At 36.3% G+C, this 17,370-nt stretch overlaps 1 protein-coding gene across 5 annotated transcripts in view; it reads right to left on the bottom strand.

Annotated features, from left to right (window-relative positions):
• GOLGA4 (golgin A4) overlaps positions 1-17,370 on the bottom strand; it is a 64,102-nt gene that overhangs the window by 43,577 nt on the left and 3,155 nt on the right. For 4 of the 5 annotated variants that reach the window (XM_080580524.1, XM_080580525.1, XM_080580526.1 and 1 more), the window contains exons 2-7: positions 16,846-16,941; positions 8,823-8,921; positions 4,672-4,737; positions 3,410-3,724; positions 742-789; positions 226-282 (exon numbers count right to left, since the gene is read on the bottom strand). In XM_080580524.1, the coding sequence (XP_080436650.1) occupies positions 226-282; positions 742-789; positions 3,410-3,724; positions 4,672-4,737; positions 8,823-8,921; positions 16,846-16,941 (681 nt within the window). The remainder of the gene's footprint in view (positions 1-225; positions 283-741; positions 790-3,409; positions 3,725-4,671; positions 4,738-8,822; positions 8,922-16,845; positions 16,942-17,370) is intronic. The other variant, XM_080580527.1, reaches the window with a different exon arrangement.

The raw sequence follows: 17,370 nt of genomic DNA, 5'->3' as shown, positions 1-17,370 counted from the left end.
TCGGCTGGTACTATGAATTGCTCTTAGATTGTGACAATAAGCTGCTGAATGGGAAACAAGCCAGAGAATTAACCCCATGTAAGGTAATGGAAGCAAGTGGTAAAAACCCCTGCTGTGCAATAGAAAATATTTTGCAAAATGAATTTAAACATCAAAAGCTAGGCAGAGAAAGATCCTCTGTATGTATGCTATGAAAGTAAACATTCAACCAAGAAAGGAAGTTACCTCTCTCAATTCTCCAATTCTGCGAAGTGCTTTATCCTGACTTTGACTCAGAATGCCCTTAAAAAGGAATAAACATAATGCGTGTTAAATGTAACTTTAGATACAAAGTGTAAATAAACTCACAGAATTGTATTTCAGTAGAAGAATTAATGTGTTTGTATTTCTCTTTACAGTCAAACTTGATGTGTAAGTATTACCAAAACCTGCCAACTGTGGAATGTCAATCCATCACCTGAATTCAGCTGATGCAATCAAAAATGCAGGAGTACAATAGCTTCACAACAGTTGTTTGGACAAACCAGTATTAATTGGGATTTTTAAGGATGCCAAGCTAAGAGAGAGTCTTTTTGTTTATTTTTGTTTAGATAAAAAATATACAAGAACATATAAGCATATACCTACACACATACACATATGTATGTACACAATAGACTGAAAGTTAAATCTGTAATTGCACTATACATTTTAAGATTCAGAAAAGCATTCAGGTAATAGAAGATGAATAGGAATGATTACCTGTAGCTTCTTCTTCTCTCGCTGGATAACTTGATAAGCAGACACTAGCTAAAATACAGAAATCAGGTATAATGATGATAATGCATTTGCTTATAGCCATCAAAATAATTTGCTTAGTTGTATCGCTATCTGCTTTTTTAAACTCCTCACTTCACTTGAGAAAGCTCTTCTGACAGAAGCATATAAAAGCAACTGTCCTGTGCAATTGTTTTTTGTGCTTTTTTCATTTATAAAATATCTCCAATGTGCTAAATAAAATAAACATGACAAAATAATTAGGCTACACAGCATTCATGCACAGTTCTTCCTTCACTGAAAGTACCTCTGAGAACTCTCATGATTTAGTAGTACAGGAAGTCAAAAAACAACTCCATCAGAAAGTTACAACCTAAAGAATTGCCCTACAGGGATGTACATTTTTTAAGGGTACACATCCGAGAGACTTTAAATTTAATTTTAAGGCGATTATACATTAAAAAATACACTTAAAACTCTAGCAAAAAAAAGGGTTGTGTAACAGTCAATGTTCTCATTCCATGTGCTTTGCATGTACCCAGTAGACAAAGAAAGACTGGCAATGAACAATATTTCTTATTGTAAGCTGGCAAAAGAACTTCATGAGTAACTGCACAATTTAGTTTAATTAAAAATCTGATCACAATTGCATAAGTTGTGCAAAGCTGAAGTAGCACAATAGCACTTGGAACTAGAACACACCCTTTTCTAATTACTGAAAAAATAAGGCAAAACAAATGCAAAACACCAAAACCAGAAATCTCTAAGTTACCGCGTATCTTCAAAATGTTATCGAAAATAAATTAGGATTTTTCAGAATTCAAGGCTACTTTTCATTTCAGAGTCATACTTACTTTACACTTGAAAGAGAACTAAAACTACCATGGATGGTTTCCCATACAATATTCCTGAGATGTTAACTGCATTCTTCTTTTAATGAAAAGAATTTACATCTTCAATTCCCACTATATGTTCAAACACCTTTCTTCCAAGCTCTAGCAAAACAAGCTTTTAAACTGAATCCAAAGAAATGGAAAAACTCACAAATAAAAAAGTCCTTTTGATGGAGAAAATTAAGACTTGCTGGACAGACTACACTAAAAACACAAAACAAAATCTACAAATTGGAGAACGTTCAATTAAGCAACACAGTTTACATAAACTCTTTAAAAATACACCTTGTTATACTAGTTGGAAGATAGTGAAAAACTAATGGGAGTCAAAAATTAACGAATTAATGGAAGACAACTTTTTTTTTAAATATATGTTGAACAGTGTAATTGACGTATACATGCCATAGATTCCATAGATTCTGACACCAATAGCCAAAATACTTTAAAAAAATAAATAAAATAATAAAACCTTCGAAAGCTTTACTTTTCCAGACAAAATAAGTAGACAAATATAAATAAGAATACTTGGAAGTTAAGGGGAACAGAACTTAATTACTGAAAACAAAACACCTATCTATGACATGTAGGTGTACTTCAAGATTGAGAAGCAAAGTAACTTCACACCATCACGTCAGCACAGGTCACACTCAGCACTGTCCTGAACTCCAGCCCCAAGTACAGGGCTCCCAGCAGAAACCCTCCCGGACCTATATCCGAGGACACCACTCACACAAGTAACCCCCAGCTAATCTCTGTTGCTGACAGCATGGAATTATTTACAAACAAGAGAAGAAAAGGAAGGACTTGGACAGGCTGGAGAGGTGGGCTGACAAGAACATCATGAACATCCACAAGGGGACATGCAAAGTCCTGCACCTGGGTACGAACAACCCGGGGAACCAGTACATGCTGGGAGCCACCCAGCTGGAAAGCAGATCTGTGAGTCAGCAATGTGCCCTTAATGCTAAGAAGGCTAGGGGTAGTCTTGCCTGCATTAGGCAAAATATTGCCAGCAGGTCATGGGAGGGGAATCCTTCCCCTCTACTCAGCATTGGTGAGGCTGCACCTTGGAGTTCTGGGCCCCCAGTACATTGAGATGTGGACATACTGGAAAGAGTCCAAGGAAGGGCCACCAAGATGATCAAGGGACTGGAGCACCTCTCCAGTGAGGAAAGGCTGAGGAAGTTGGGATTGTTGATCCTGGAGAAGGCTCAGGGGGTGTATTATCAATGTCTACAAACACCTGAAGGGAGAATGTAAAGCAGCTAGAGCCAGACTCTTTTCAGAGGTACCCAGTGCAAGGACCAGAGGCAGTGGGCACACACTGGAACACCAGAGGTTCTGTCTGAACATCAGGAAGCACTTCTGTGCTGTGTGGGTGATGAAGAACTGGCACAGGTTGCCCAGAAAGGTTGTGAAGTCTCCCTCCTTGGAGATGTTCAAAAGCCATCTGGACATTGTCCTAGGCAAGCTGCTCTAGATGGTCTCCTGCTTGAGCAGGGGTTTGGACCAGCTGGCCTCCAGAGCTCCTTTCCAACCACAACTGTTCTGTAATTCTGTGAAAAATATTTCCGCGTTGCATTACCAGCACAGCTTTGGCTTGTCTAAGCCAAAAATAACTAGACTTACAGTCATAATTAAATGTCCCTGCTAGCTATAAGAGGATCCCATTTGTTCCAGAGAGGAAAACAAGATTATCCACTATTGCAGTACGCTAGTCTTATTTTTTCCCTCTCTCTCCATCCAGTGACATTACCCACCTCTGCATATTTTCCTCTGTAGTTGCCCAAGCTGCGCTCCATTCGGCGCAGTCGCTGCAGTAGCTGTTCCTTGCTGAGGCTGTCTGCATTTCCCGGGGCCTCCTCAGTCTCGCTTTCGATGTCAGAAGGTGGATCGAAGGTGGGACCGGCTGCATCCACGTCCAGCCGATTCAGTGAATCTCTTGAGGGCGTTCGTACCAGGGACTCTTTAGAAGAAGAGCGGAACAGGGACTCTTTTACTGGGCTTCGAAATAATGACTCCATGGAGGGCACACGGAGCTGAAGGCGCTGGGCGAAAGACTGAGTGTCACTTGGCTGCAAAAACCCAAAGCAAGGAGTTACTTGTGCGCTGCTTAGAGGCCGATGGATACACTAACGTTGGGGAAACAGAGACATGACCAGGGCCAAGGAACCACTGTCACCCAACACGGCACCACAGAAGTGACACCAAAGAGCTACCACTCCCTTAGGAGAGTCATCTCCCTGCACAGAAAAACCAGACTTGCAGCTGCCAGGTGTGGGCAGTTTCAGAGAGCAACTAAATTCAATAGACTACAGCTCTGATTTAAGCTCCTGGAAGAACATACTCCTGTGCAACCCCATGCAAAAATGAATATGTAACTGAAATAAATAGTTGTATTTACTTTTGTTCCAAATTAAAAAAAAAAAAAGTATATAAATGTGACTCACTTACTGACGTATTAAACAGAAGATTGTATTTATCTCAAAGATACAAAGATCTGTTCCTATGATTGAGAGAATAAATTTATTGTAAAAAGTCCTTGTACAATGGTTCTGGCATGTCTTCTTAAACAGTCCTTTTTTTATTCTAAATGGCTTTACCATTTTTATATAAAATGCAATTATTGATTTATGCAACTAAAGTCCCTGTGCTGTACAGAAGGGTCTGTGCTACGGTAACATACAGTGCTGGTGCTACAGAAGTGATTTTCAAGCACTACCAAACGATGCTGGAATTCACATGCTGGGAATTGCTGCTAATTCCACTCCAGCAAATTGGACTTGTTTCTGAGACGTATGAAAGGATGACCTCCACCGTTATCACGGGTGATAACCTTATTTTAAGATTATCAATTCTTTTCCTTCAGTTAGAAATTAATTTTTTATCTTAATACCATCTTAAAACATGCCGAAGTACTTGTCATCCCTACTCCGGTAAGAAGACACACACTGGGCACTTATGCTAAATTAATACAAATAAAACATGGCAGTGAAATACAAAACAAAAACCCCATAGGTACCTGTGGAGAGGCTGGTTCACTTCCATTGTTTTCTGCAGATCTGGGAATTGGTTGCTTAGGTAAATTCTAGAGGAGGAAAAACAACTGTTAGAAGGAAGAGACTATAATGACTATCAGTCACCAATTCCTACAAACAGCATCTGTGCTTTTTCTTGCCTGTGTTTTTAGTACTTTCTTTAAAAAGTTTATTATGATGTGTTCATGCAAACAAGCTAGTTCGTTAAATTCGAAACAGACTGCTGCAATATAGAGAACTACAAAGCAGCTCTGTGTGCATGGATTAGTATGAGACATCTGCAAATACAGACATCTCCAATTTAATTATTCAAAATGATTATTTGTGTAACATTTACACACAAATCAATGGAACATCAGAAAAAGACAAAACGATAGCAGGAAAAAAAAAACAACAAACTGATGACCAGTGTTGTTTACAGCTGACATGAGGATCAGTGGAATCACATTATCTCCCTCTATTTAAGTATGTGGAGGGGGAGGGGGGGAAACACTACCTGGATAAAAACACTGTTTAAGAGGTTTAGATGAAAAAGATAAAAACGTGTTGTTTAAGATTACAAACAAGCACAGGAAGAACATTAGGCTTTCAGAAAACACATCCTGTGCAAGACTAGACACATACAGTTTTATGCACTCACAAATAAGGAGGGGAAAAAAATCAACTGAAAACAAGAGTTTTATTTTTATTATAGATTTCAGACATTCCTGTCCCTAGTCTGTCTGTCCTGCTTTTCCTACACCCTGTGCTCAGGTGCTTCCAAACTTGTACAGATCCAATTTTCTTGTGTTTAAGTCAGGTCAGACTGATGTAGCAAAACACACTAGAAAATATCTTGGATGCATTTTTTCTCCAAGAAAAGCACTGAGATATATTAAAATACATGGAGTAAGGAATTCAGTTAAGAGTGATGTACGTTTTTATTTTTAATCAAGATGTACCTTGAAATTCATATGCAATCTGTAAAATCGAAGGGCTTCAATAAGGCTTGATACGGACCAAACTCAAGAAAGTATTAAAATAACACAGAAAGAAATCCAGACAGTTAAGGAAACCAGAGAAACAGTCACCCATCCAGACTCAGATTAGGTAAAATGAGCAATAATGAGCCATATAAGAAGTCTGTCTGGATTTGGAAATTTCACCTGGCTTGAGCAAAATGTGCATACTGTTTACATTCTGCACTACATTGTTGTGGTGGATTTAGTTCTAGTGGATTAAGAGCTCTTACTGGTTTTCAAACTAAAGCACTCCTACACTTTTATTCTGTGCTGCATTATTTGTTTTCATTTCTCAACTGGGAAGTTAACTGTAACAGTAATCCAAATAAAAACTATTTTCTGCTTTACAATTTGTAATAAAGCACCTACTGTATTACAGTAGTAGTAACAAAGAAAGATGTACTTGACCAAGAACTGCAGACTTTCTACAAGCACATCTTTCAACAATCATGTATTCTGACTACCAGAAACAGAAAAAGAGGAAACTGTTTAAGGTTTATATATCTAACTCACAAGGATAATTTAATAATATTTAAGACATTTTAGAACACAAGATTAATTAGATGTATTAAATCTAATAAGGTATTTATGAATACATAAAGCATGGATCCTATTCTTTTCAACTGTTAAGCACCTTTAAAAAATGCCATCTCAAAACTAAAACTAATGCCACCACTTTTAAAGTTTTCCTCTTCATTGTGCTGACATTTTTCAGTCTATGTACACAAAAGTAGAACCTAGATTTAGAATTAAAATTTATTCCATTAGTAAATATAAGAAGGACATACTGGTCATCCTTAATACAAAACCTGTACCATCACACTTCTCTACCTCCTGCAATTCTAACTCACTGCGCTCTAGGGCAAAGGGTCATATGCTGGTGTCCAGAAAGTGAAAGGTAAACATGAATATAACTTGCTATATATAAGTACAGATTCAAGAGGCTTTGAGGAGCTTAAAAGAAAGCCCTAACCTTTCGTAAGCCCTAAGAGTTGTTTCAGTGAAACTAGGAGCAAAGAGCACTGGCATCTTGAAAATCTTAAAACCAGGAGAGTAACAGGCTTTCTGGAGACCAACAGAAGTCTTTCCTCCACTAACCATACACAACAACTGTATCTATACCCAAAGACTAGCTACTTCTACAATTATTAATAAAAAGGTTGCTTTCTGTTATTAAAATGTGTAAACCAGAGCTCAAATTTAACAGGAACACATTAGGGCATTCTAGCAACACTTCTGCTTCCTTACTTCTCTATTGCTGAAATGAAAACTAATTTAGCTTCTTATTTCTTTCTAATGTAAAAAAAATAAATTCATGTGCCTAAAGAGTGAAAGCTTAAGTGTCTGTAGTCAAAAACATGTCAGCGTTCCTCTTCCCTCCTGCTTCCTCAAGTACTGCAAATCTGTGAGTAAGTTCTGGAAGGAGGAAGAGGCTAGTATACATTTTCTTCCCCCATGTTTGTTTCATTGTTTTTTTAATATTTGTATATAATTAGCACTCGTCTTCCTTATAAACTTCTGTCTCACTATTCTCTTCCCCGACTCCCCCAAATCTTACTGTGAGAGGACAGCTCTAGAGTTTTGAAGAAGTTCAGAGAACAAAATCAGTTTTACAGGTAACATTATTAAATACACACTGGTAACACTTTAACTATAATTCTCACATTATAAGTATTTGCAGTGTATGCAGTTTTGTATATAAATATGCAAGACAGTGACTCCAGTCACTGAAGTATATACTAAGGTGAATACAAAGGCAAGGTAAGAACTTTCACAGTTGTTTTTTTTTCCAAAATGCAACCGTACTAGTGATATTCTGCAGCATACTGAGAAACAGCCTATAAATGCTTACTGCTGTTAATGTAGAAAAGCTTAATTTTATCTGTAGCTATTACTGGACCTTGAATATGATAAAAATAGCTAAACTAAGATAAATAAATCTAGCAACTATTTCAAAACTACAGATGTCAGCATAGTCTGGATGTCCACTTTGCTCCTCATCAAAAAGCTCAACCTCGAGAACACCAGGACTGACTGAGCTAGTAATGAAACTGCTCAGAGGTAGCAAGCACAACCCAACATATGAAGACTTTCTACCCATCACCTTTTTAAGCAGTTTCAGTCCAATTTTGCTTAGCTCGAGACACAATCCCAGTACGATGTGGTGTGTTGCACTACGCCTATTTCCTTATCAAATTTCTATCCTGTTATAGCTTTCAGTGTCTTTTTATTTTCAGCCTCTATATGAGCAGCAAAAAAGGCACTTGCTAAATTGAAAAAATAAGGCAAGCATGAATTGAGGATGACTTGGGACTCTAAAATTCAAATGCTGTTTTGAATCATTATGCACTCAGGAATGCCATGGCCCTGAAGCACGTGAAAGATGCCATCCTAGTTGTGTGGCAATACTCAGAATAACACAGCTTTGCATGTGCATATGTAAGAAATGGGAAGGCTGCTTTCCTCCCTGTATCTGCTTCTTTTTCTCCACTCCCCTTGTTCTCTTCTCACTGAGATTCTCCACATGTAGACTATGCAAACAACATTTCCAGACAACGAAATATATATGTTTAAAACGAAATCTAACAATTTAGAAGAGACATTCTAGTCTTGTAATAAGGGCAGCCAAGTTACCAATTAGAAGTGGCTGAATTTCAGTGCCTATGTATGATAATAATTTCCTGCTACCATTAGTAGTAAGTGACATGAGACTTTCACTGTAAACAGCAAAAGACATGAGAAAAGCAGAGAAACGATCTCAGTGCTTGTCATATCCATTTATCTTGAAATAGACACAGACATACATAAAATGAAGAGGAAGACAATGGCTTTAATGAATTCTAAGCGACAAGTGTACAAAATTGTGCAACAATTACTTGAAATTTGGCTAAAGTAGGGTTACCTGTGTAACAGAAAACATGTTAATTTGTTGTGTTACAACAAATTCACATCATACAGCACACCAGCCAAGAGCTATCGGGAACTACCTCTGTGAAATTTAGTGCAGGGTTAGCAACAGGGTAGTTAAGATGCCTTTGTGAGAACAAGCCACAAGCAACACTAGGTTTGCCTTCTAGTACAGTACTCTCCTCCCCCTGCTAAAGGCATCGCTACGGGGGGGTGGGAGGACTCACCACACCGTCACTCTGTGGCTTAGGTTGCTTGGTGGGATCCAAAGCAAAGATAGTATACTCAGAGAGAAAAGCGGGTTCTGCTATCATCCCGGCTAGCAGCTGTCATTCAATGCAAAAAGTAGGAAAATGAAAATAAATCAAGTAACAAGGTAAAGAACGTTGCAATATTCTACTAAATTTTTCCACACTTTTAAAAACATCATAAAAAGGAGACAACGGACACTGGTAAAGGCATGAACAGAAAGGACATGAACAGAAAATATGCATTAGATCACTCACTTCAGAACAGTCAAAATACAGTTTTGATCATTTAGAGGTATAAGAAACATACAATTTTAAAAAGTATCCTAGTCAAGCCCAAAACAAGAGTGTTTCAGGCACTGGCACTGATGATTTTAAGCTTCCATGGATGACTTGTCTTCTGATACCACTTAGCCCTCTTTGCTCTCAAAGTTATGCATGAAAAACTCATTCTATCAGTATTTCAGTTACAAGCAATATAAATTTCATGATTTGTCTTCTCTACTACTGCTCTTATACAGTGGAATCCTAACCATATACAAAAAAAAAAAACATTCCTTACAGAACTATTTGAAGTACTTGCAGACTATTGCTTTACAAAAAACAAAACCAGCCAGAAACTGATTAAACCATTTGTATCAAGTCAGTATAGGAGAAGAGATTTAAATTCCATGAAGAAAAAGAGATTCTGGAATAGGATATATACATGTAATGTAATGCAACTTAATGGTGCAACAGGTTTCAAAAGCATTCCTTTTCCATAATTCTACTTACATACAGAAGTTTACCGCTCAACTTTCTTACAACCTGAGATCACAGAATTTTGTTGTTCGCTGACTGAAACAAAACATGGTAAGTTTTTTCATTCACACTATTTCAGAACAATTTTGTTTTATTTCAAGTTACTAATAGTATTTTAGGAATCAATTCTGTTACTAAAAAGTTAGGGTTTGATTTTTTTTTCCAACTGCTATATTCATTCCAGTGCTGTAGTACAAGCACTCAAATTCAGAGGAAAAATATTTTCACGTGTAAGATCTGGAATGCTACATGACTTGCAATTTTTGCATAGCAAAAACTTTTAGAAAATGTGTTAGAATATGGAATGAATGGAACTGGAGGTAGAGCTGCTTCATTTTATACACATGCTTCTGAAAAGATATATGCCAGAAAAAGAAATGGCAAATACTATGTATAATCACACAGCAGCAATGCTACAAGCAAGACTGATAACCTCATGAATTACAAGTGTGTAAATTCTCAAGAACAAAAAATGATGATGAAATCTTTAAGTCAAAGAATTAGACAACACCAGTTAATGCGATGAAACAACATTTCCAAAACACTCCTACATGTATCCAAGCAAATGCTATTAACCAAAGGATTATAAACATTTTCAAAATGTAACCTATTTTAAGCTTAGATGAGTCACTTTCAAAACATGACTGTGGAGAACTTCAGGAATCACAGATAGTTCAAATTACCACTTCATAGAAATGGTAGGCTAATGTTTGCTTCTCAAAATATTAAGCACTGAAATTTCCTTATAGAATTATTTTGCTTAAATCAAACTCCTTGCATTACCCAAACAACTTGCATTAAAAAGAATTCCTATTCATCTCGAACAAATTATTCTTCATTTCAAATTAAAAACAAATTTGGACAGTCAGTATGTTCAGCTTCTGTGAATTGTTGTTTTCCGTCATCCCCCCAGGTCCACGACCACATAAGTGTAACGAAGTTCTAGCAGGAGGCTTACCTAGTAAAGTCTTACACAAAAGCCTCACCCAACACCCTCCACCCACCCCAAAGAAAAACCAAAACCCCGAAAACCAAAACCCCCTAACCTTACTGGGAAGACAACGAAGAAGTTTAAGCAATGGAGAGAGTTAAATTCACTCCAACTACTCAGTGGACAATTGACAGGGAGCATATGCAACTCCTCCATGGCAAGATCAGCAGAACCAAGCTATCAGCTTCTGCAAAGCCTAAAATACCTCAGTGCACAGTAACTACGTTTTTAAGAAATAAAAGCTTATGAATTTATGCCATACTGCTTGAGCTTGCAAGCACACCACTCTAGGGTCTCTATTGCAACTAACAGTTTACACAAACAGTAGAAGGCAATTAACACTACTGTTGTGTTTCACAAATGTTACTCAGAAGCTTGGGGCAGGGACGCCACTAAATCATCTCAGCTTCACCTCGCTGTTTAAGTCTACTGCAAAAAAGACAAGGCTAGCACAAAGGGGAAGGAACCAACCCTGCAAACACAGGTAGAAAACAATAATACTGTTTGAGGCAGAGCAGTAATCACCATACGAAAAAGAAAGAGCTAGGTATTTCCTTTCCAGTAGCCAAGAGTTAGCCAAGAGCTGAGTTTCACACTTCAAACAGCTATCAAAGGCAGAATACACTTAATCATGGTCCAAGAATGTTATTTCCTTAGAACCGACTGTATCTTCGTATTAGAGAACTCATCCTCCATTCTCAGATGTTGGGTGCCCAACAGTGAAAATATTTAAGTACTTGCTCATAGCATTTTTGTTACTCCAGCAGGTCACTGTCTGCTTTGTTCTTACAGCTATATTACAGGCAGTGGTGTTGAATAAGTCCTATAATTGCAATACCTAGTACTTTCCAAAAATATATATCCATTTTTATCTGCTTTTTTTTTTTTCAATTTTTAATTAACTATTCAGCATGGCTTTAATATGAGCTGTCTACTTGTTTTGTTTGTTTGGTTTTTGTAGAAGTCACCGAAAATTATTCACCTATGCCTGCAAAAAAGGCAAGAAAAAAAAGTCTTCCAAAATTAAACACTTGTAAATATTGCCACAATGGATTTTTGTACTTCAGGGGGCCGCTCTGAATGAGTTTAGCAACTTCAGAAACATTAAACGTACCTACTGCTGTACTAACATATCACTAACAACACATCAGCATTATGTGATTAATAATCACATAATGTTGCAAAGCAGTTGATGTGATTAATGTAACTAGACAAGTTGGGAATCCAGTTGGGCTGAAGCATCCTGCAAACAGACAGAATGTGCAGACCTGTAATTAATGCTTTAACTAGCCTTCTCTAATCCTCTGAACACCATCAAATCACAATTGAAGCTTTTTAGTGAAATCCTACTAAAATCTTTCAAAATTTTATGCTTCAAACATGCTCCAGGGTAAATGAACTCTGTCCCATACTGACCTTTACCTCAGGCACCAAATTAAGGCTGTGATACTGCTAGTCTTTTATCACAATATAGAATTACTCTGTTTTTGCAAATAAAATCTTAACAACAACAAACATTTCTACCTTTGAGAAAAAGTTACAAAGAGGTAAATTAGATAATGAAACCTGGAACATTCCTTTAAGTATTCTTAAAGAACAATAGTTCTTTTGAAATAATCTTTGTTCAGAATTCTGGAAACACAGTCTTTGTAGCCCTCATGTCTGGCCTCAGTTAAGCTGCCCTACTTGTTCTTTATGAACTTCCTGAACCCAAGAACCAAATGCTTTTGTACTGTTTTTGCTATTCTTCCTCTCTGAAGAATTACCATGCTCAAATATTCCTTTACTCTGATGACTCTGATGAACGGGATACATAGGCCAAAGTAGTTCTGAACCCTAGATCAAATGAGTTCCTTAGCAGGCTGTGAAATAAAGGCAGAATTTAACAGGGATTATAGTGCTACCAAGTACCCTTCCTCTGAAGGGGGGGGGACTAGTTTATTTAATGCATATTATATATATACAACACTTGCTTGATTACCATTGGCAGTAATTATTCCCTTTCAGAAAAAGGAAGTGAACCAGTGGTTCCATGTTTCAGATTAATCTGTTATTACAGAAACTTGTACTTTACTAACTGTATGAATTTGCATCACGGCACTTGCTCATTTCTAATGTTAATGCTTAAACGCTTCTCTAATTGTTTGTGTACTGTTTTTCCATGTTGTGTACATGCACAGTAAAACAGAAGGAAAGGGATTATACTACAAGCTTGCTGAAGAGGTAAACCAGTATTTATACACCTAGTTCAAGGAGCTAAGGATGTCAGCTATTAGGCTAATGGTTTAGTTTCAAATCTTACTAAGAAAGATAACTCATTCCCCCATAGTTAAAAAAAAAAAAGTCCATTCCACCCCCAAATTTGCCAGATTTGGGGAATGCCAAAAAAGCTGTAAAAAAATAAAATCAGTAATTTGCTGATCTATCTATTTTATAAAAGGTTCATGCAATCTGTAACAATCTTTTTATGCCTCATCCCTCTTGCATTTATGGAATTAAAATACTGGAGGAAGAACTCAGAAGTTCAAGACTTTTCTCTGCAATTAAAAAAAGCCCCAGAACCTGAGGGCACAGAACTGCATTTTCAGGATGAGTTAATACCTAAATCAAACAATTCTTTCCTGGTGTGTTATTTTGATAAGCAACCTAAATAAACCTGTGTATGCATCAAGAATTATAAAAATCAAGCTTTAGATAAGAACTAGACAGACTCCAAAATTCAGTCTTAAATTTGCATGTCAGAAAGAAAAAATACAGATATATCTGAATTACTGCTACCCCTGGATGGGAGTATCTATTTAGAAGTACTTCAGATTGGATGAATAAATCAAAGATGCAGCATTAACAAAGGCAGAAGACAAATTATTTCCAGTTTTACTTGTCCTGCTTTATTATTAGCCAATGCTAGAAAGATACTTCTATTAAATTTAAAACAGTCAATTTACAGTACTAAAGTAAGACTAAAAAGTACATTGCTATTTTATCTTTAGCTCTAAGAAAAGCTACATATACAGTGCTCTGCTGTCACTTCCATAACACTTGTGAGGATGTGACTGATATTTGGACCTGAATAACTGCCAGGTCATCCACATCAAGCTATCAGTTGCTCCCTCTCAGTTAATGGCTCAGAACTAGCTTTGTTATTCTCTGCATGTGGTCCTGACTTGTAAAAATAACTATACTAAACCAAAAGAAAATTTTGAACTTCTAGGAGTGATACTGAATATGATATATTTTCCCCCTAATTCTGTTCAAGAGTCAATGCAGTAACAAACTGAAATTTGAAAACCAAACCCTATTCTTCCCTGGAAAAGACTGGAAGTAACAACAAGTAAGTTTTAATCATCCAGGGCTGTTTCAAATGACATCAAGGCCAACTCCGGAAGTATCTGATACACAAACTGCTTGAAGAAGTTTTAGTTTTTTATCAGTGATTTTACTTTACACCCAAACCATATTTTACAGGCTACTTGCAAGAACAGAATACAGAACTAGACAGAATTCTGCTTTTTCTTTATACAAAAAAGAAATTATGAGCTTCTCCGTAGCACTGCTTCTGTGGAGATCCTGGAGATCCACAGCTTCATTAAAATAGAAGCTGAAGAAGAAAGCAGGCAGGAATAAAAGAAATTTATGCTAGTGTTCCATGAATGAAGCACACAAGTTTTTCAAAATCACAAAACGTTCCGTTAAAAAAAAAATTAAAAATTTAAAAAATTAAAAATTAAAAAAAATATATAAAGCAAAAATGTTTGCCTGCACATTTTATTGTAATTCTTTGATCAGATTAATGTTGTCTATTACAAATATAATTTTTTATTCTAAAAATATTGTAAAAGTGTTGAGTTTAAATCAAAGCTTTTACACATATTTTAATATTAACAACATTAAAAATGTGAAAGTGTGGATTTATTAAAGACACACTAAAATGTAATAAGCCAGAGGGAGAAGATGTATACAAGAACCATGAAATACTGTACAGTTCTATTTGTTTAAGCTTTCTATACCAAAATGTTAGCAAATATTCACGTACTACAGAAACATTTCAGTATATGATATTCTTCAAAACCATTCTCAGTACATTAAACATCCAACTTTAGTTCATTGTAACACCACTGCCAACTGTACATAAAAACATATGTATGATCAAACAAAAACACTGCTTTAAAAAGTGTCCCCCTTCCACATAATCGGGGCATGTATTTTCAGAGAGAGTATATAATATCTGTCTCTCTTTTAAGCATCATAAATACTGCCACTGAACTCAATTTTATGGAAATCCAATCCAACAACTACATTTCAAGGATGATTTGCTTTTAATCAGTCTTAACGCTTATGAGGAATATTTCATGTCTTGATGATGTAAATTTATCTTTATTTTACTAAAACTTTCCATTTGACGTAAAACCAGCTCATACTAAAAAGCAGAGATTTTCATTCCCTTAGCATCTTCACTACCTTCTGAATTTTAATTACAGAATGTGTTTCGTAAGTAAAATTCTCCTAACAGTTTCCTATGTCAGGGGATAACTGTAAATCTGAGGTCACTTTAGTACTCTGTTTCCATTCTTAATCTTATTTCTCCATCTCTCTCTCTGTCTCTCTCTCTGATCATTCCAAGTGTAACCACTGTATTTAGAGCATGATAATGTTCTTCCAGCATAACTTGGCATGTCTTGTGGGGAATTCTTTGCTTCTCCTGTTTGTCTGGAAAAGCAGACTGGAAAAAACAGATTGGGGCAGTATAAGTTTAATGAAGCACTAAAAAATAAAAATCAACAGAAATGAAGACGATTGCAGATGCATTGACACATATAGGTAATGCCCAACAATATTTGGATTATTATTTTTTAAATATTATGTTAGCGGAATGGTGAAAAGAGGTAGCATTTTTTTTATTAACTCAACTGAAAAATAAGGTAAGCTGTCGGTGATACAGACCTTCTTCCAGACCTTCTGGAATAAAAGCAACCACCCTTAAAATTAAATACAAGTTTGGTTTTTTTGTTGTTTTTTTTTGTTTGTTCTTGTTTGTTTTTTAAACACAGCTATTCTGAGTTTGACTCAATGTGAGAGTTGTATTTGAGCAGAAAAGCAGTTGGTACTTGTGTAAGTCGTAACACTCCTCATCCCTTTTATTAATCTTTTCCTTTAATCATTTCCCACTGAAGAGAGGAAGATTTTTTTCATTTAGGCATAGGCAGTGTCAAGCCAATGACAGACTAAAACCAATGAACCAGTCACACAGACGAACGTCACTGTCTCACAGCTACATTATTTCATATTCTACTAAGCTTCTGCTGCTTAGAAGCGTCTGAACACCTTGGCCAAATCATTCCTTTAACCTTTACCACATTCGTGTAGTTCTCATGTGGCAGCATGTAACTTCTGTACTCCACATTTAGAAAAGTCATGCAGGTTGCTTTTTCTGTGGAAAAGAAGAAAATGCAAGCTCTCCTTTCTAAAGCAGTTAATTTATCACGGATGATGCTGCTTGCCAACATTAACAGAGCATCAGTTAGTAGAAAGCCTCTCTCCAGGGAGAAAAAGAAGTCATTCAGTCATTCTATACAACAGTACATGGAAAAAAAAATCATTAGAAAACTGAATATTGCATTTCTAAAGCAAAAAACAAAACCACAAGATAGCCTTCCTTTTGTTTTGTTATTACCAGTGCAGGAATCAAAACTGCCAAGCTGTAATCACTGGTAGTGTTCCTAATAATCTAAGACAAGTTTCAGGTATAGCTGGTCATCTCCTGAAGAAAATGTAGTGTTAAAATTGAAGTGGATGGGCCCACTGCAAGAAAACAAATACTTATATATATATATAGTCTGCCTAAATTTACCTCTACAGCTAATAGGACTTGCCCAACTTTTCAAACAAAAGAGGCAGGAAAAACAAGTTAATCTCTCTGGATGTAACTCCTTTCCCAGTAGCTTACTGACTCTAATTCAGCAGTAAGATTTTTAAACCTGGAGAAGGATTTAAAAGGTGTCTTAATGTAGGGCTTTAAAGGTCAGTCTCACTAATATGAAACACTCTGGGACTTAACCTAAAAATTAGACTATTCTTGTGTTTAAGTGCACAGGAAATAGAGAGAATGAGGAACAAAAAAAAAAGCATTAATCAAGGAAGCGAAGTCAGATTATTTTTCTTCTTAATGAAGCGTTGAAGCTTAAAAATAGAGAAAATGAGTTTTCAACTGACCTCTTTGTCTGGAGTTAAGGAGCCTTCATCATTCTGATCTGTAAACGAAGATGTTCTACTTCTTTTGTCAGACAGTGGAGGGGACTTGGAAGGGGCCTACACAGAGATCACATATCAACAATATTCAATATTCAGAACTAATTCTTCCACATCATAATTTATTTTAACATTCACTAACTATAACTTGTCAGTAAAGCCCAGGGTAGATCTTCCTTTTAAAGAAGCCACAATCAGTTTCATATACTATCTGTGAGGAGTTCTACCTCAATACAAAGTCTCCAGAGCAGAAAACATCATGGAACAGCCACAAGAGCATGCAAAAAAATTATGCTATTATATTATAATATTATTAAGCTATTTTGATCATTTGTGACCATGGTCCTCCTGGTCCAAATCTGAAACTCAAGATTCATAATACTTTAGCATTTTAATACTTGTTTTAAGTATTAAAGATTAAGGCTTCAAAGTTTTGCAGATTGACAGGCATTTGATCATTTAAATAAGGAGTACCTTATCATTCGATAA

This window comes from Anser brachyrhynchus (assembly GCF_964034855.1).
Source record: "Anser brachyrhynchus genome assembly, chromosome: 2".
NCBI classification, from domain to species: domain Eukaryota; kingdom Metazoa; phylum Chordata; class Aves; order Anseriformes; family Anatidae; genus Anser; species Anser brachyrhynchus.
Note: the sequence above shows the minus strand (reverse complement) of the source record. Positions and strands in the feature narration are given on the sequence as shown.